Source organism: Mustela nivalis (assembly GCF_964662115.1).
Source record: "Mustela nivalis genome assembly, chromosome: 12".
Taxonomy (NCBI): Eukaryota; Metazoa; Chordata; class Mammalia; order Carnivora; family Mustelidae; genus Mustela; species Mustela nivalis.
In genome coordinates this window covers 21,348,222-21,369,236 of record NC_139031.1, presented here as the reverse complement: position 1 = coordinate 21,369,236, position 21,015 = coordinate 21,348,222, and the positions used below count along the sequence as shown (strand labels likewise).

General features: G+C 38.2%; 1 protein-coding gene across 3 annotated transcripts in view; it reads left to right on the top strand.

Moving 5' to 3' along the window:
* Positions 1–817: 817 nt before the first annotated feature.
* Positions 818–21,015, top strand: part of KLHDC10 (kelch domain containing 10) — a 62,684-nt gene continuing 42,486 nt past the window's right edge. Inside the window, exon 1 of one of the 3 annotated variants that reach the window (XM_082692175.1) lies at positions 818–1,110. In XM_082692175.1, the coding sequence (XP_082548301.1) occupies positions 939–1,110 (172 nt within the window). In that variant the 5' untranslated portion in view covers positions 818–938. The remainder of the gene's footprint in view (positions 1,111–21,015) is intronic. The other 2 variants (XM_082692174.1, XM_082692176.1) reach the window with 2 other exon arrangements.

Here is a 21,015-nt window from a genome sequence, read left to right as displayed (position 1 = left end):
AAGGTGGTTCACATTTTCTACAAGCAAAAAAGTATTTGAACAAAACATTTTCATATAGCCACCAGTCATTTTTGAAAGTACCTTTTTCTTGGCAGTCTTCTCACTGCTGGGTGTTATTTTGAAAATTTTTACTAACGTAATAAGCCAGAAATGGTTTCTCATTGGGGTCTTCATTTGTATTACTCTTGACTACTGGTGAGCTTGAACATTTTTCATGTTTATTAACCAGGTTTAAAATTGTTTGCTTCGGAGGTGGCTTGTATTTCATTAGGGAGGAGCTCGGCCAGTCAACTCAAAGACAAGATAAATCCAGGAATACCTCACTCTTATATTTAAGCTTCGACTCCGCCTCCCCCCCCCCCCCCCAACAGAGCCCTTTGTGTATGTCAACGGTCAGGGAAAGGGGTCTCAGTCTGCAAAGCCGGCGGAACACTGTATTGCCCCCAAATGTGTGTATTATGTGCATATCCTATTTCTGATTTCGGTGTTTATGGAAAGAGTTCCTGAACCCTAACCGTGCCTGGAGGACCGGCTGTCGCGGGGACTCTTTCTGCGGGAGCGGCCTCTCTCACTCGGCCTTCGATTGGCCCTCCTGATCCCGCAGGAGTCGCCGCGACGCGGGCCTGCTCCTCGCGGTTGATGCGTGTGTGAGTGGCTGCTTCTGCCTTTCTCTCACCCCCCGCTTTTTTTTTTTTTTTTTTTTTTTTTAGCCATAGCTATGGTTACCACGTCTCTCCCCGCCTCCCTTCACCTACCAAGAAGACGACTGCCCATTGGCTGCCTGTCACCAAGTAAGCCCGTCATTGGTCACTGGTGAGAACAGGGCGCTCCCCCTTCCCCTGTCTCCCGGGTCTCTCGAGGAGCCCAGGAAGGAGGCTCGGCTAGTGTCGCCGGGCCAGGGGCTGCTGGGACCCGGCTGCGGCAATCGTTAGCGGGTCATGTCGGCCGCCCAGGGCTGGGACAGGAACCGCCGGCGGGGAGGAGGTGCCGCTGGCAGTGGCGGCGGCGGCGGAGGTAGCGGGGCCGGCGGGGGCAGTGGGGGCAGTGGGGGTCGGGGGACTGGCCAGCTCAACCGCTTCGTGCAACTCTCCGGGCGGCCGCACCTGCCAGGTGAGTCGTGGGACAGGGTCCTGACAGGTTGCGGGCGCGGTGGGAAGGCGACTGCTCCCTTTTTTTTCTCCCTGGCTTTCTTTTCCTTGGGAGGAGGAAAGGCAGGCCCACGCATAGCAGATGGATTGGGGCATAGAGAAAAGAAAGGGTATCTCTGAGGTCAGGGAGGGAGCAGGAACACAGCGAAAAGAAGTATTTTTGCTCTGTTGAAAGCTCTGTGCTGAGAGTTGTGTTCTCTTTTCAAAGGAGAGGCCGCTGTTTCATTGACATTCCCAAATGTTTCGCCTATTCTGTTCCCAGGCTCGTCCTCTTCCGCAGTTTGATCTTGTAAAAGAAAGACATTGGCGTCTAGCTGTGAGAAATTATTTTTAAAGGGGTGCTAGATTGAGGAGAGAAGAGGGAAGAGCATTCCAAAGGGTGCTTTTGTAAAAACCACTTCGAGTGTGTAAGAGTTAGGCATTCTGAGACAAGAAAGGAGGAGGAGAAAAGGCGCGGGGTGGGGTAGGGGGGACGGGAGGGAGGGGTTGGGATGTGGCTGGGAAACGGAGCCAAGAGAATTTGGAAAAACTAGTTAAATTATTAATATTTTGGAATATCCAGAGCAGAATCTGGATTTTAAGGGGGGAGAAAATGAAGATCAAGAATATACTTAGTGACAAAATCATGCTGCCTTTACTGTATAAAAACAGCTGATTGAGAATTGGAAAAATGCGCCCAATGTGATTATTTTACGTTTTGGCCTACAATTTCCTATCCTTGAGTTCAGATGCCTTAAAAAAACAAAGACAAATCAAATCGATGTATGTATGTGTGTGTGTGCAGACAATTTAAAAAAAGATAACATTTGTAAGTTAAGTATAGTAGGGGGGAGATAGGGAAGTAAATACTTCCCAGAATATCAAATATTATGTTGGGCAAGCTTATTTCTATCTTGAAGAGAACTATCAGGAATGATGTGTTAATCATTCACCATATTGTTTGTGAATAATGTTGAAGTTGATTTTATCAGGGATGTATTTGTTTAACCAATGAGTTTTGAGAACATGATGGTTTTTGAATTCCTTTTACTAACATGACTGTACTTCCAAGTAGTCAAAAATTATTTGATTAATTTGAAGATAACAAAGGGAATTTTGCACATTGAATGAGACAGTCAATTGTTTGCGATGAAGTTATTGATGTGTTAGAAATGCACATTAACCATTTCTGTGTGCCATTAAAATTAACAATTAAGCAGTTTTAAATAGTCAAATATATAATATACTAGGAGTTGGGTTTGAGTCGTGATAGTATCAAACTGGGTATTCTGGAATTGCTAAATATGTGATCTTTAAAAAGAGGGAAAAAAGGAGAAATCTTTTTTCTTACCCCAAATGGATAGTAAAAACCTATAATTTTGTATATTGGCAGATTTGAAGATAAATCTCTTACCAAAGACTGTTATCAGTTTGCCCTCTGCTTCTACTTATATTTAGGTCTTTGATCTATTGATTATACCGTGGGCTGGGTATAGGCATTCCCAGGCTCCAAGAACCTGGCTGTTGCACTTCCTCACTGCCACCACCTGATGGCAGTGGAAGCCATGATTTCTGATAATGGGGCTTAGGTGTGGAGCTATTTCTGCATTTCCTTAGCACACAAGGCCAAGAACAGCCATTTGTCCAGAGGTAAAGATAAACGTGTTTAAGGTGTGAAAATTCATGTGATGGGGTGATCAGCTTTTTCTTTTTACTTTCTTTTCCCCTTGATTGGCGCTTCAGTCTTCCTTACCAAATAGGCGGCCTCTGCCATTTATTCACTATCAGAATCAGGAACATCTGATATCTCAATATATTTGGAATTCTTTAACACCAATTCATTATTTTCCCTAGCATGACATTTTAAGTCTCTCTCCCTCTTGCTCCCCCGGAATGAAAGGTTGTATATTGAAGTGTTTAAAAAGATTTTAGGTGATGGCTAGGGTTAGAAATATCTAGGCCCATTTTATGGCTGACCCTGAGGTTAAATTTTTTTTTTTTTTTTAAGTTTTTGTAGCTAACTTTCTCTCTCCATTGAACTCTAATCCCGTTTTTCCTTTTTTCATCCTTCTCTACCAAGACTTCCAGATACTACGAGTCCAGAACGCTTTCTTACTTTTTGCACACCGACTACCCAGTTGAAACAAAACAAAATAACCCGTCGATCTTCCTGCTGAGTGTTATCTCTCCTTCAGTGATAGCATCTTTATCCATGCAGTCAGGCAACCTTGGGCCTCTTCCTTAAATTTTCTTCTCCCTTGCATTTCAGGTGTGATTAATCACCCAGTTCTATTTATTTTAGTTCTACTGTAACTCAAGTCCAGTCTGCCATCATCCCTCACTTAGGTCTCCTGCAGTAGCTTTCTTTTTTTTCTTTATTTTTCCCCTGCAGTAGCTTTCTAAGCAGTCTTCCTGCTTCTACTCTCACCCTCCAGTGCATACAGCCCGTTCATCTTTTGCAAGCACAGATCTGTTCTAAACTCTGCTTACAATCCTTTACTAGCTCTTAGTTGCTTTTAGGGTAGGCAGAAATCTTAAACACCACCTAAAAGGTACTGTATTGTCTGTCTAATTCTCGAGTTAATTCTGCATCACATGGTTTGCTCTTTGATCGTTTTCTGTTTCATTACACTTATCATGCTTCCTTCTAACACAGGGCCATTTCACATGCTCTCCCATCATACAAGAACTCTCTTAGTCCTCATTCTGTTTTTTTGTTTTTTGTTTTTGTTTTTGTTTTTTTAAGCTTCTCTTCCATTGGAACTTAGCTCAGTCACACTGTGTTCTCAGGAAAGCCTTCTTGGACCTTCCCTGATTTATTCTCTTCTCCCTATACACACTCATAGGGCCATGTGGTTTTCTTTGGGTATACTTAACCATTTATGCAAGATTCCTTGATGTGCAGGGTTTGATACTCCTGATACACACACTAATTATGTGTGTATATGTACATGTGTACATATACACACAATGCACTCATTTAGAATTTGAGAATATATGTACACACATATATTCTCAAATTCTAAATGAGTGCATTGGCATTATATGTAAGCAATTAGTTTCTTGTGAATTTGATTGATTAGTGGGTTCAATCCTCTACAGCCCCATTGACTCTGGACAAATGGATAAAATCAAATTCTTACACATAAAAATAGATTAGACTCTGCATTCATGGTGAGAGCACAAATGATATTTTGTGAAATCTTGTTGTGAAACCTTGCTTCTTATCTTTTTTGCTGTCTCCTAAAATGCAGTAGTGGTTATGTGTTTGCCCCCTAGACCAAGAAATTCATAGCTTGTTGGTCCTGGATTTCTAACTCATAATCTGTATATGCTCAGTATAGAACAGGGAACATTTTTATACAGTAAGTATGGAGAGGCAGAGCTCAGGGCCAAAAAGATCCTGGGGATAATAGAACAAAAGTTACTATTGTAATTTCACTGTGTGAATTTGGTTAAATACAATGTTTTACTTGGGATAACAGTTAACATTGCTGCTAATGAAAACTGAAAAACTGACAAAGGAAAAATGTAACAACTGGTAAAGCTGGGCAAAAATAGCATTGAAATCCTAATTTTAAAATGTGAAATGTGATATATGTTCATGACATGAAATCCAAATGGTGCTAAAGAATGTGTGATACAAGGCAAGTTTTCCTTCTACATTTGACCCCAGATAATTGGCTTTTCCCTATAAGCAACCAATGAGAAATTTCATTTGTGTGTGTGTGTGTGTAGAAACAGCATTTCTTTGTTTGGAGGGGCATTTAAAATGGTTTCAGTCTTGCTAACGTAAATGATGATACAATGAATATCCCTCTGTACGTTTTTATGCATGAGTAAGTCTATCTAGAATAAATTCCTAGAAGTGCAATTACTGGGTCAAAAGCTATGTACTATTGAAATTTTGATAGATACTGTCAAATTGCCTTCCATAGAGGTTGTAGCAGTTTGTGTTTCACTGTTGGTGTTGGGTGCTGACCCTCCACACCCTTGGTAATAGAGTGGGTTATCAAACTTTTTTAAAATTGCCAACTAGTAGGTGTATTTTTCTTCATCTTTTCAATAGATATAAGAACGGTATTTGTGAACTTTATTTGTAACATTTACTTCTATTTTTTATTCACCTGTTTTTTTTTGTTGTTGTTGTTGTTGTTCATTTTTCTGTTGGGATGTTGAATATTTTTTATAGAAACTCTGTATTTTAAGGAAATTAGTTGTCTTTGAAATGTGTTGCAGATGTTTTTTACAGTTTGTCATTTAGCTTTTACTTTGTTTCTGATATATTTTTTCAGCAGAAATTTAAAAATTGTTCATAGTTATAATTATCAATCCTTCGTTGAATTTTAACTTTTTGTATCATAAGAAAGGCCTCCACTGTTTTAATTATTATTTCTGATTAAAATGAAAAGTCTTGTGTTTTTTCTTGGTACTTTTATGATTTTAAGTTAAATGTACTTATATATACAAAATATAAATTATGTAAAGTATTAAGGTACGAATCTTTTATTTTTCCAAGTGGCTATGGAGTTATCACAGTATTGAAATACTGTCTGTAGGTACACTTAGTTCCTACATATGATTTGGGGTTCTTACTGGCACTTTTATTCTGTTCCATTGATTAGTTCACCTGTTTGTACCTTAATGACCTCATTCTTTGAGTATAGTCTTCTCTACTCTAGTTCCAGAGTTCTCCTGGATACTTTTGCTTGTTTAGCTCTTCTCCCCCATTCTGTTGTTGTTCTTATTGGTAGAGTGTTATATTTACAGATTGATTTAGAGATACTTGATGTCTTTCTGAGGTTCAAACTTCTGTTCAAGAACAGGGGATATATTCATTTCTTGTTGTTTAAGTCTTCTTTTGCATCTCTCAATAACGTCTTAAAGTTTTTTCATAAAGACCTTCCACATTTCTTGTTATATTTAGCCCTTGGCTTTTTATCTTTTTTGTTGCTATTGTAAATGGAGTTTCTACTTTTATTATCTTTTATCTTGTCGCGCCTAGCCACCTTTAGAATTCTAATACTATCTATAATAGTTTTCCAGTTGTTTTTCTACGGCTTTGCAGTTAAATGATCACATTATTACCAAATAAAGATAATTTTATCTACTCCTTTCCAATTTTTATACTTCTTTCTTTTGTCAAATTAATTTGGTTAGTACTTTCATTAAACAGTAAGACAGTAGAGGCTCTTTCTCTTATTCCTGACTTCAGTGTGATTTTTTTTTTTTTGCTTTCCTGTTAAGGTTAGATCTGACTTTAGATTGAAGTGTACCTATTTTATCATGTTATGTATTCCACGGTTGCCATTTTATTAAGATTTCTTAATATGGAAGTAAATTTTTGGATGCCTGAGTGGCACAGTCAGTTGAGTGTCTGACTCTTGGTTTCACCTGAGGTCCTAATCTCAGGGTCATGAGATTGAGCCTTATATACCGCTCCACTCTTAGCGGGGAGTCTGCCTAAGATTATTTCCCTTTCTCCATCCTGCTTATACTATCTTTGAAATAAAGAAATCTTAAAAAAAAAAATATGGAAGTAAAGTTTGTAAAAAGCTGTTTCAGCTTCTTTGAAAATTATGTAATTTTAATCTTTTGATCTACTCTTGTGATGAACTATACAATAGATTTACTACACTATCCTTGCATTCCTGAATCAGCTTGCTTGGTCACCGTGTATTATTATTTTAAATGTGCTGCTGGGTTCTATTTGCTAAACTTTATTTAGAAATTTTATATCACTCCTCATAAGCTAAATTGCTTTGTAGTTTTTTGTGTTTTATCTTTGTTCGGTTATGCCACTTTCATAAAAATTATTTCAAAATTCTCTTTGTTTTTGTTTGTTTTCTTTCTTTCTCTGGCTAAATGGCATTGACGTTGAAGGTTTGATTAAATTGCCTGTGAAATCTTTTGACCTTGAGTGTTTGGGGGAAGAGGATCTCTTTGACCATTATGTCTACTTTTATGATAATTTACTTACAATGTATATTTTGGGGGAAGCTTTGATAACTTACATCATCTTAGAAAATAATCCATTTTATCCAGGTTTTCAAAATTATTTTGTGTGCAGTTGAGCAAGATATTCTTTAATGATTAAAAACATTCCTTGGGGGACCTGGGTGGCTCAGTCATAAGTGTCTGCCTTTGACTCAGGTTATGATCCCAGGGTCCTTGGATGGAGCCCCACATCAGGCTCCCTGCTTGGCAGGAAGCTTGCTTCTCCCTCCCCCTGCTTGTGTTCCCTTTCTCGCTGTGTCTCTCTCTGTCAAATAAATAAATAAATAAGATCTTAAAAACAAAACAAAACAAAAACTTCCTGGGTTATTTTCCTTGGTCTTTGGATTTTTGAACCAGCTCTTGGATTTTTAAAAAATTAGTTTTACTGTTTTCTCTGCTTTCTTATTTATTATTTTTTCTTTCATTGTTTTAATGATTTGTTTAGCTTTTCTTTGATTTATTTTGTGACTGTTTTTCTGTCTTCTCATGTTGGATGCTTAATGTTCTTTTTATTCTTTCTATGTGTTTAAATTATAAGATTTCTTCTAGGGGCATTTGGTTGGCACAGTTAGTTAAGCATCTGCCTTCTGCTTGGGTTGTGATCCCAGAGTCCCCTGCTCATGCTCTCTCACTCTCTCATTCTCTCTCAAATAAATCTTTAAAAAATATATAAAAAAAGATTTCTTCTGAATACTGCTTAGGTTGTGTTCCGTAGGTTATAGGCTTCCGGTTGCATTTTTTTCTTAATACCTTGCAATTCCATTTTTAATTTATTTACTTTAGTATAAGAGTAGTTAATCTTTTAAACTTTTTCTTAATGTTTCCATTTATGTTTTGAATAGCTTGAGATATAATTCAAATGCCATGCAGTTCACCATTTAAATTCACTATTTAACAACCAGTGGACCAGTTATTACCACAGTCAGTTTTAGAACATTTTCGTCACCTCAGGAAGAAATCCCATATCTTTTAGCTACTATTCCCTTATCCTCCTTTTCGGTTCCCCATCCCCCCATTTCACCTCTAAGTAACCAGTAATTTACCTTTTGTCTCTGTGGATTTCCCTATTAAGGACTTTCTTATATGAATGGGATTGTGTGGTATATGGTCTTTTGTGACTGCCTTTTTTTACTTTGCGTAATGTTTTCAAAGTTGACACATGTTAAAGTGGCGGATATCAATACTTCATTCCTTTTTATGGCTAAATAATATTCTGGTGGTACAGATAAACAACATTTTGTTTATCCATTTATCCATTGAACATTTAGACTGTTGTTACTTTTTGGCTATTAAGAATAATGCTGCTAGGGGCGCCTGGGTGGCTCAGTGGGTTAAGCTGCTGCCTTCAGCTCAGGTCATGATCCCAGGGTCCTGGGATCAAGCCCCGCATCGGGCTCTGCTTAGCAGGGAGCCTGCTTCCTCCTCTCTCTCTGCCTGCCTCTCTGCCTGTTTGTGATCTCTCTCTGTCAAATAAATAAATAAAATGTTTAAAAAAAATAAAAAAGAATAATGCTGCTATAAATTGAATAAAGGTTTCTATGTGAACATAGGTTTTCATTTCTTTGGGGTATATACCTAGGAGTGAAATTGTTAGGTTATATGGTAACTCTGTGCTCTATGTATATTCATTTTAGGAACTGTCAAATTTTTCTAAATTGGCTGGAATTTTACATTCCTACCATAACTGTGTAAGGGTTCCAATTTCATCATGCTCTCTCCAACACTTGTTATTATCAATCTGACTTTTTAATGCCAGCCATCCTAGTGTGTATGAAGTGGCATCTCATTGTGGTTCTTGATTTGCATTTCCCTGATGACTTAAGATGTTAAGCATTTTTTCTTTATTTTTTTCTTGCTTTCTTTGTTTCTCTTCCAACTTTTTTGAGGTATAATTGACATTGAGCTTCTTTTCATGTGCTTGTTGACTAATTGTATGTCTTCTTTGGAGAAATGTCTTTTAGCTACTTTGCTCCATTTAATTAATTAATTAGTTAATTAATTAATATTTTAAAAAGTAAAGTAAACTCTCGGAGCGCCTGGGTGAAAGCCTCTGCCTTTGGCTCAGATCCTGATCTCAGAGTCCTGGGATCGAGCCCCATGTCGGGCTCTTTGTTCAGTGGGGAGCCTGCTTCCCCCCACCCCCGTGCCTGCCTCTCTGCCTACTTGTGATCTCTGTCTGTCAAATAAATAAATAAAATCTTCAAAAGTATACTCTCCACCCAGTGTGGGACCCAAAATCATGACTGCAAGACCAAAAATTACATGCTCTACTGTTTGAGCTAGCCAGGAGCCCCTGCCCCATTTTTTTTTTATTTTAAGACTTTATTTATTTATTTGAGAGAGAGAGATCACAAGTAGGCAGAGAGGCAGGCAGAGAGAGAGAGAAGCAGGTTCCCCGCCAAGCAGAGAGGCCCGATGCGGGGCTTGATCCCTGAGATCATGACCTGAGCTGAAGGCAGAAGCCTAACCCACTGAGCCACCCAGGTGCCCCCCATGCCCCATTTTTAATTGAGTTGTCTTTTACTATTGAATTTAAGAGCTCATTACATATCCTAGTTACAAGTTCCTTGCAAGATACATGATTTGTAAGTATTTTTCATGTTCTGTGTTGTCTTTTACTTTCTTAATTGTTTTGTTTGAAGCATAAAAGATTTAAATTTCGGTGAAGTCCAGTTTATTATATCTAAAAGTCTTTCCAAATTCAGGGTCATAAAAACTTATCCCTGTGTTTTTTTTACATTTATGCCTTTGATTCTTTTTGAGTAAGTTTTAATGTTTGGTGTGAGGTAAGGGTTATCTCAAGTGACTGTCCTATTTTTCCAGCTCCATTTGTTGGAAAGACCATTCTTTCTCCATGGAATAGTCTTGACATTTTTGCCAAAAATCAGTTGACCATAAATATTCAGGTTTACTTCTGGATTCTCGATTCTGTTCTGTTCATCTATGTGTCTATTCATTTGCCAGTACCACACTGCCTCTCATACTGTTACTTTGCAGCAAGTTTTGAAATCAGAAAGTGTGAGTCCTCCTACTTTATTCTTTTCCAAGATTGTTTTGGCTATTCTAGGTCCCTTGCAATTCCATATAAATTTGAGAATCAGCCTGTCAATTTGTATGAACTCAGAGATTCTCATAAGGATTTGCGTTGAATCTGTACATCAGTTTGGGGAGTATTGCCATCTTAATAATGTTAAGTCTTCCAATCCCTGAACATGGGATGTTTTTCACTTATTTAGATCTTCCTTAATTCTTCATATTAATTTTTTTAAGTTTTATAATTTAAATCCAATTAATTAACATATAATAGAGTATTTGCTTTAGGGGTACAGGTCTGTGATTCATCAGTCTTATATAACACTCAGTGCTCATCACAACACATACCCCCCCCATGTCCATCACCCAGTTATCCCAACCCCTCACCCTTCTCCCCTCCATCAACCCTCAGTTTAATCTAAGATTAAGAGTCTCTTATGGTTTGTTTCCCTCTCTGGTTTCATCTTGTTTCCTTTTTTTCCCCTTTCTTCCCCTATGAGCCTCTGCCTTCTTTCTTAAATTCCACATATTAGTTAGATCATATGATAATTCTCTTCCTCTGATTGACTCATTTCACTTAGCATAATACCCTTTAGTTCCATCCACATCATTACAAATGGCAAGATTTTATTTTTTTGATGGCTGTGTAATGTTCCATTATATATTCACCGCCTCTTCTTTATCCATTCATCTGTCGATGGACCTCTGCTCTCTTTCCATAGTTTGGCATTGTGGACATTGCTGCTATTAACACTGGATTGCAGGTGCCCCTTTGGATCACTACATTTATGTCTTTGGGGTAAATACCCAGTAGTGCAACTGTTGGGTTGTAGGGTAGCTCTATTTTCAACTTTCTGAGGAACCTCCTTACTGTTTGACAGTGTGGCTGCACCAGCTTGCATTCCCACCAACAGTGTAAGAGGTTTCCCCTTTCTCTGCATCCTTGCCATCAACATCTGTCATTTCCTGACTTGTTAAATTTTAGCCATTCTCGGGTGCCTGGGTGGCTTGGTGGGTTAAGCCTCTGCCTTTGGCTCAGGTCATGAGCTCAGGATTCTGGGATTGAGCCCCACATTGGGCTCTCTGCTCAGCAGGGAGCCTGCTTCCCCCACCCCCTGCCTGCCTCTCTGCCTACTTGTGAGCTCTCTCTCTCTCTGTCAAATAAAAAAATAAATAAAAATTAAAAAAAAATTAGCCATTCTGACTGGTGTGAGGTAGTATCTCATTGTAGTTTTGATTTGTATTTCTCTGATGCCAAGTGATGTTGAGCTTTTTTTATGTGTCTTTTGGCCAGTTGGACATCTTCTTTGCAAAAATGTTTCTGTTCATGTCTTGTGCATTTCTTGATTGGATTATTTGTTCTTTGGATATCGAGTGTCATAAGTTCTTTCTAGATTTTGGATACTAGCCCTTTATCTGATATATATCATTTGCAGATATCTTCTCCCATTCTGTCGGTTTTGTTGACTGCTTTTGCTGCGTAAAAGCTTTTTATCTTGATGAAATCCCAATAGTTCATAGTTCATTTTTGCTTGTTTCCCTTGCCTTTGGAGATGATCTTCTTTAATTCTTTCAACGTTTTACGGTTTTCAGCGTTCATTTGTATCTTGCTTGCTTTTCTCAGTCCTGTTGTCCATGTCCATTACTGTGTTTTCAGCAGTGTTTGTACTCCTTTATGCTATGTGCGATGAGGATTTCATTTCTGTGTTGGCTTTATTTTTTCTTTCCATTTCTTTCCTGCTTCCAGTCTGTTTATATTTCATCTCTTCTATGGTCTATCTTCTTTGAGTTAGAATCTCTTAAACTTTTCTGCCTTTGAAATATCATTAATTTAAGATAGTACAGTTTACTATCTTCCACTTCCTACCATGACCACTATACAAAGAATCAAGCTCATTATTAAAATTTGGAAAATATTGAGTGAGAACTTGAAAATCATCCATACTAATTCCACTTAAAGACCAAGAGATCAACATTTTGATATTTTGCCTTCCTTTTAGTTCTTTATCAGTGAATTATGTTTTATTTAATACTATATAAATAGTTATGTATGACTAGCAACAACTAGGGATTCTGTTCAAAACTGTTGTATTTTAAAATGTTTTCTAATAAACACTCATTTATATTTTCTCTTATTTTATCAGGAAGAATCTATTCCTCCTCAATTTATTATATGTATAACCTTTTAGATTTTCTTCTAACTGATGTGCCCTGTTTCTCTCATTTACAGCCAAGCTTTCAGAAATAATAGACTCTTATTTAATTTTTTTTCTCTTCAATCTATTGCAGTCTCACTTCTGCCTCCTTCATTCCACTCAAGTGCTCTTGTTAAGGTAATAACTTCCTAATTGCTAAATCCACTTAGATTTCTTGTAGTCTTCATCCTGCCCAACTTTTCTAGATTTTTATTTTGACTACCTCCTGTACTAAGTATAATACTAGGTATAGAGCCTATAGAGCCTAAGAATACATAAAATTAGACAAAGTCTCTATTCCTGAAGAGCTCTTAGTTATCCTTTAGCCCTTGAACGTCTCATTAGTTTTCCTTTATTTGCCCCTTAATATTATTATCTGAGAATATATGCTTATTTATTTGTTTTCCCTTCCTACTCTTAGATTTTCCCTGGGTGATATACTAATCTCCGAACAATGCCTAAATCTGTCTCCAACCCAGACAGACTCCTGGTCTGTTTGGTAATGGCTTCTAGACATTATCACCCAAGTTACTGAAGAATGTCTTAAATTCATCATGTGCAAAAATAATTTCATCACTTTTCCTGCCAAACCTGTTCTTCCTTTTTGCTCCTTATCCTAACTAATTTCATGGCTAACTCATCAATTTAGTGATTCAAGCTAGAAACCTGAGAATCACAGTAGATTCTTCCCTTTTGTTCATTCCTTATCCAGTTGGTTACAGATTTCTCCTGTTTACCCTAATTCTTCTGTTTGTCCCTTTTTAACCTCTCCAACTTCACCATCGATGTCTTTCATTTTATATTTCAGCTATATAGAAGTACTTGTAGTTAGTAACTTAAATTCTCAGAATAGGGTGGGGAGAGAGATTAAAAAGAAAAGACTTGTAATTTACTGCAGTCTCGCACTGTCATTATTCCGTGCACACCATTTCTTCTTCCCAGAGTTCCATTCTCCTATATGTCTTCTAAGACCCACTCAAGTATACTTTATACAGCTTCTTAAAATTCTCTTTTTTAGTGCAAATAGGTTATTTGTACAGAGTAGTCACAGTGTATCTATAAAATACCTGCTCAAGGTGTTGTACAGCCATCAACTTATTTCTCCTCATAACCTTGTGAGGTAAGTAACTTTTACATCTTCTGACAGGGAACTGAGGCTAAGTGAGAAACTACATTACTTGTGCAAAGTTATATAGCTAATAAATGTCAGAGTACAGATTCAGGCCAGTCTGTTGGACTTCAAAGCCTATGCTCTTGTGCCTCTTCTGTGTGCCGCCACCTTCCTACAAAGGATCATGGTACTTAAGTATGCGGAATTGCGATTGTTTCTCAACTTATCTACTTACTAAGTGTGGGTTCCTTAAAGACAAAAATAATGTCTTATTCCTTATCATATTCTACAGAAACTTAGAACACTGTCCAGCTTTTAGTAAAAAAAATTTATCGAATGAACAATCATCAACATCTGTAGTTATTCTTGCACGAGAGCTATTTTACATTACATAGTCTAAAATACTTTTATTTTTACTAAGGAATTTACCACATACAATTTTTTAAAAAGATTTTATTTATTAGAGAGAGAGAGTGTGCATGCACACAAGTTGGGGGAAGGGCAGAAGGAGAGTGAGAAGTGGATTCCCTGCTGAGCAGGGAGCACAATGTGGGGCTTGATCCCAGAACTGTGGGATCATGACCTGAGCTGAAGGCAGATGCTTAACCGACTAAGCCACCTAGGTACCCCTAGCATATACAATTTTTGTGTGGCTTTTGTAAATATTCTCTTTTTCCAAGTACACTTTTATGTTGAATATTATCAGAAAAAGTTGTAGCATTCTTCCATCTGTGCCTTTATTCTGTCCCCTCCTGCTTATTCAGAAAATTTACATTATCACTTCTCTGTTCTGTGACTTCCACCTTTTTCTCTCCATCAAATCATTCCTCTAGCATCTGAGCTTTCATTTTCATCTCTTCTAATCTCTCCTTTTCCCTTCATAGCCAGGTTTGTGAAAGCATCGACTAGAGTTGCTGTCTTAATCACCATACCTCCCCATCACATCTTTGAAGTTGGTTTTGTTAATGTCACAAACGACTTATGTGTTGTCAAATCAAATGGATGCTTTTCACCCTCCATCTTTCTCTTTATTTTATTCTATTTTTTTAAAGATTTATTTATTTATTTTAGAGCAAGCATGTGAGCAGGGGGAGGGGCAAAGGGAGAGGGAGCAAGAGAGGGAGAGCAGACTCTCCAATGAGCAGGGGCCCTACATGGGTCTTGATCCCATGACCCTGAGATCATAACCTGAGCCAAAACCAAGAGTTGGCCCCTTAACTGGCTGAGCCACCCAGGTGCTCCTCTCTTCATTTTATTTATTTATTTTTTTAAAAAAGATTTAATTTATTTATTTGATAGACAGAGATCACAAGCAGGCAGAGAGAGAGGAGGAAGCAGGCCCCTCGCTGAGCAGAGAGCCCCATGTGGGCCTCGATCCCAGGATCCTGGGATCATGACCCAAGCCGAAGGCAGAGGCTTTAATCCACTGAGCCACCCAGGCGCCCCCCTCTCTTCATTTTAAAACATTCTTTTCCCTCAGCTTCTCAGGTATTAGGTCTGATTTTCTTTTTATGACTCTGGCCTCTCATACTTAGTCTTCTTTGTCAACTCTTCTTTATCTTCCAGGCCTTAATGTGAGTTCTCACGTCTTGATCTTATACCTCCACCTTCTTTATTTCCACTTAAATTTCAAGTATTCTCTTCCAAATCCTTGGTTTTCAGTTTCTATCTATATGCTAGTAAGTAGGGCCACTTTGTAACTTCTGCTCAAATCTTGAAGGACATGTACTTGCTTTCTTCATGCCTCCACTTACATGCCTTCTACCCCTCAAGTTCAGCATATCTAAAATTGAATTTGTGACCTTTCTTTATTCTGAAGGTGAAGGGGAGCTATTGGACAGTTTTAAGCAGGGGAGTGATATGATTAGCATACATTTTTTAAGATGTTTCTATTTAAATTCTAGTTAGTTAGCAGACAGTATAGTATTAGTTTCAGGTGATTCAACACTTCATCCATCAGCCAGTCCTCCTAACAAGTGCCTTAATCCCCAACCCCTGTTTCACCCATCCTCCCACCCACTTCCCTCTGGTAACCATCAGTTTGTTCTCTGTAGTTAAGAGTCTGTTCTTGGTTTGCCTTTCTCTTTCTTTTTTTTCCCTTTGCTCATTTGTTTTGTTTCTTAAATTCCACATATGAGGGGCATCTGGGTGGCTCAGTGCGTTAAAGCCTCTGCTTTTAGCTCAGGTCATGATCCCAGGGTCCTGGGATCGAGTCCCGCATCGGGCTCTCTGCTTGGCAGGGAGCCTGCTTCCCCCTCTCTCTCTGCCTGCCTCTGCCTACTTGTGATCTCTTGTCTGTCAAATAAATAAATAAATTTTTTTAAAAAAATTCCACATATGAGTGAAATTATATGGTATTTGTCTTTCTCTGACTGACTTACCAGCTCCCTGTCCATCAACTGAGGAATGGATAAAGAATGTGTGTGTGTATGTGTGCGCGCGCGCGCGTGTGCGTGTGCACATATACACACATACACTGGAGTGTTACTCAGCCATAAAAAAGGCATAAAATCTTGGCATTTGCAACAACGTGGATGGAGCTGGAGAGTATTAGGCTAAGCAAAATGAGTCGGTGATTTACTTTTTTTTTTCTTAAAGATTTTATTTATTTGACAGACAGAAATCTCAAGTAGGCAGAGAGGCAGGCAGAGAGAGGGGGAAGCAGGCTCCTCACCCAGCAGAGAGCCTGACGTGGGGCTCAGTCCCAGGACCCTGAGATCATGATCGGAGCCGAAGGCAGAGGCTTAACCCACTGAGCCACCCAGGTGCCTGAGTGATTTACTTTTCTTAAAAATATTTATTTTTTTGAGAGAGAGCAAGTGCATGTACACAAGTCGGGGGAGGGGCAGAGGGAAAGAATCTCAAGCTGACTTCTCATTGAGTGTGGAGGCCAACATGGGGCTCATCTCATGACCCTGAGATCATGACCCGAGCTGAAATCAAGAGTTTGATGCTAAACCAACTGAGCCACCCAGCTGCCCCAGTGATTTACATATTTGAAAGTTCTCTGTAGCTGCTGGATGGAGAATAGAGTATGGGAATTGGTAAAAAGTGAAGCATAAAAGCTGTTTAGAAGACTTGAAGTAGTCTCCTCAAAGGATGATGGCAGCTTGGACTAGGGTACAGTGGTATAGATAGTGAGAAGTGATTGAATATGTGAGGTATTTTCAAAGTAGCATTAATAGGGTTTACAGTGAGTTATGAAGGAGAGAGAGGAATCAAGGTGACTCACACATTTTGTCTTGAGCAACTAGGTGGATGATGGTGTCATTAAATGAGATGGAACATACTGGAAGTAGCAGGATTGTGGGGGTTCTGTTTTGACTATATTAAGCGTGATGCCTATTTGACCTTTAAGTGGAGGATACAGGGTAGACAATCTTCATATATAAATCAAACTCAAGGGAGAGGTAGAGGCTCAAAATATAAATTTTGGAATTATTAGCATACAGATGATATTTAAAAGCCCCTGGACTGGATGAGATCACCAAGGAGGATTAAAGAGAAATAAGGGCAAAAAACTGTAACTTGAAGGTGAGAAGGAAAGGACAAACAGGCAACGAAGGTCAGTAAAATAAGAGGAAAACCAGGACTGCTTGATTTCACAGAAGCCAGGAGAAGAGAGTATGTCAAGAAGGAGGGAGAGGTCACCTTGTCCAGGGCTCTAAAACCGTGGGCTGTGTAATACTATTATTACAGTACTGTAGTTATCACTGTTGGTACAGTAGGCTTTTGTGGGGTGGTCTAGGGACCTATTAACTATTTATAATGTGAGAAAAAAATACTAGGTTTCATATCACAAATTGACATATAAATTTAGAATTTTGAAATGCTGCCTAATTTTTAATAGCCTCTATACTTTTTAAGGTTCACTTCATTTTTTTTTCTCCCTGAACTATTTTTAAGGACTTTTGAAAGAAGTATTTAGTGATTTTGAACCCTTAGATCATTAGACTGTTACCAGTTGTTTATACTGGGCAAGCTTATAGAACACATAAAAGTTAGGCTCAGAAATTTTTATTTCTGAGTAAAAAATAACATTTTATTTTGTTTTTTAGAATAGCTGTTATTTTTTAATATAATGCTTCAGGCAGGTATCTTACTGGCAGTCATGTCTCCTTTGGCAGTATTCATATCTATATTTACTTTTGCACTGAAGTTTTTCTTATTGGCTCTCTGCTTGTTACATAATAGGATCGTTACCAATGTTTCAAAATAGGTTTATTCTATTTATTTTTTTATTTTTATTTTTAAAAAAGATTTTATTTATTTATTTGACAGAGACACAGTGAGAGAAAGAACACAAACAGGGGGAGTGGGATGGGGCTCCATCCCAGGACCCTGGGTTCATGACCTGATCCAAAGGCAGATGCTTAACGACTGAGCCTTCCAGGCATCCCAAAATAGCTTGATTTTAAATGTTAAAGTTTTAACAGGTTTTTTTTTTTTTTAAGATTTTATTTATTTACTCGTGAGAGAGAGACAGAGTGTGAGAGAGCATGAGAGGGGAGGTCAAAGGGAGAAGCAGACTCCCCATGGAGCTGGGAGCCTGATGTGGGATTCCATCCCAGGATTCTGGGATCATGACCTGAGCTGAAGGCAGTTGCTTAACGAACTGAGCCACCCAGGTGCTCTAAACTTTTGAACAGGTCTCTATATATATATATATATATATATATTTTTTTTTTTAAGTAATATATATATTACTTAAATAACAGTCTAATATATATATATATATATATATATATATATATATATATATATATATAATTTATTTGCGAGAGAGAGAGGGAGGAAGAGAGAGAGTGCATGTGAGCAGGGAGGGGCAGAGGGATCAAGAAAGGGAGAATCCAAAGCAGGCTCCACTCAGCATGGAGCCCAACACGGGGCTTGATGTCAGAACCCTGAAGTCATGACTGGAGCCCAAATCAAGGTTAGGACACGCAGCTGATTGAGCCTCCCAGGCGCCCCTAAACACAGTTTTAAATTAGATAGAAGACATTAAAATTTTGTTATTTGGTGAATATTTTGTTGCTTTTTGCCAGATTTGGTTCAACACAGCTTTTATTGCCTTTGGTCAAGTCTGGGTATTTTCTTTGAACACACTGCATTTGCCAATAGAAAGTGGTAACCCACGAGAAGGGAGAGTGAGTTCATAAAGAGCAGTTGTGTCTTCCCTTCAAAATTGATTTCTTGGGGCACCTGGGTGGCTCAGTGGGTTAAAGCCTCTGCTTTCGGCTCAGGTCATGATCTCAGGGTCCTGGGATCGAGCCCCGCATAGGGCTCTCTGCTCACTGGAGAGCCTGCTTCCCCCTCTTTCTCTGTCTGCCTCTCTGCCTACTTGTGATCTCTGTCTGTCAAATAAATAGGTAGAATCTTTAAAAAAAAAGATTATAAATTACAAAATTGATTTCTTTTCTAATTTTAATCAGGGAACAGAATCAGTAGCAAAGTGATAAATGACATTTCTGGATAGACTCATTTAACTATAAAATTTTCAAATTTCTATCTGCTTGGTTCCTCAGTTTCACTTGCAGAAATAGGGAGGATTCAGTGTTTCTAAAGCGCTACCTATCTTTGGCAGTCCTTAAGGGAGGTAGGTTGCAAAATTTTAGTTCATAATTGTCACAGTGTGTTGATTAAAAACAAATCTGTTTTTCATATTTAGTCTCTTATATTTACACTCACCCAATGCATAGTCTTTCTTGTTCTCCCTCAAGGATAATTTTTGGGAAGAAAGATCATTCTCTGGGTACTGGGTACTCATTAGAGTGCAGGAAATCCAGAAACAGGAAAAGACCAAGTCATATACTCTGACTCCTAAGTGGGTTATTACTATACATAAAGAAACTGATTATTTTCTAGGGTTGTAGGATGTATGTCATACTCATTATTTTATTTTTTAATTAATTATTTATATTCTAGTCAGTTGACATACAGTTCAATTTTTTAAAAAAAGTTTTTTATTTATTTGACAGAGACATAGCAAGAGAGGGAACACAAGCAGGGGGAATGGGAGTGGGAGAAGCAGGCTCCCTGCTGAGCAGAGAGCCTGATGCAGGGCTGGATCCCAGGACCCTGGGATCATGACCTGAGCTGAAGACAGCCACTTTAAGGACTGAGCCACCCAGGTGCTCTGACATACAGTTTAATACTGATTTTAGCTCATTAAAATTTTTTAAAAATTATTTATTTATTCATATATATTTTTAAAAGATTTTATTTATTTCACAGAGAGAGGCGCAGTGAGAGAGGGAATACAAGCAGGGGGAGTGGGAGAGGGAGAAGCAGGCTTCCTGCTGAGCAGGGATCCTGATGTAGGACTCGATCCCAGGTCCTCCCTGGAATCATGACCTCTGAGCCAAAGGCAGATGCTTAATAACTGAGCCACCAAGGTGCCCCAGCTCATTGTTTTTTTAAATAAAATTTTGTTAGGGATTAAAAAAAAAAGTGATATTAAATTAAGAAGAAAAGGCCCTCTGGCTATGGCTTTCATTTCAAGACCAGCACATTGACACAGATACACAGAGGGAAATACAGGCAGTTTTTTCTGTTTTTTATTTATTTATTTTTAAAAAATTTTTTATTATTTCATTTATTTTTTATTATAACAACAGATTTTATTTATTTATTTATTTGACAGGCAGAGATCACAAGCAGGCAGAGAGGCAAGCAGAGAGAGAGAGGGAAGCTGGCTTCCTGCTGAGCAGAGAACCTGATGCGGGACTCGATCCCAGGACCCCAAGATCATGACTTGAGCTGAAGGCAGCAGCTTAACTCACTGAGCCATCAGGCGCCCTTTGTGTTTTTTTTTTTTTTTTTTAATCTTAAAAACAGAAAACACCTTTTAAGCAAAAAAAAAAAAAAGTTTTAAAATCAACTTTTTATTTTTTTCCTTTTTCCCCCTTTCTAGAACTTTTTAGAACCATAAAATGTTCTGAGACCTGAGAAATTATTTTATCCTGTCTTCTATCCAGTGTGGGAATCCTTCCCACAATAGCTCTAAACTTTTTTTAAAAAATCTCTATTTTACTGTATTGGGTTTTTAAAAAAGCAAACTATGTGTACAACATGGAACTTCAACTCACACCCCAAGATCGAGAGTTGGATGTTCTAGGAACTGAACCAGGCAGGTGCCCCTAAATCTCTGTTTTAAAGAGGTCTACTTATTTTGACCTCTTAGATTAATGGGCTGCCCATTGTGTTGTGGAGAAAGCTGTCAGATTATTTGTTGACTCTAATTATTACAAAGACTTGCTTTTAATTCACCTGCAAGTTCTATGACTTTCTCCAGTTGTGTCTTCTTCTGGAGTAGAGTAAATCTATTTCTTCTTCCATTTGACCACCCTTTAGAAAAAACATTTATAACATTCTGGGGTTGAATTTTTTTTTTACTTTTTAACCTGGGGTTCACAGTTTAACCTGGAGTCTGTGGCTGGTCTTCAGGGAGTTGTATCAAATGTAAAATTGTGAGTATATATGTGCATTTTTGGGGAAGAGAGCCAATAATTTTTATTAGTCTCAATAGTACCTGATTCCCACCAAAATTAAT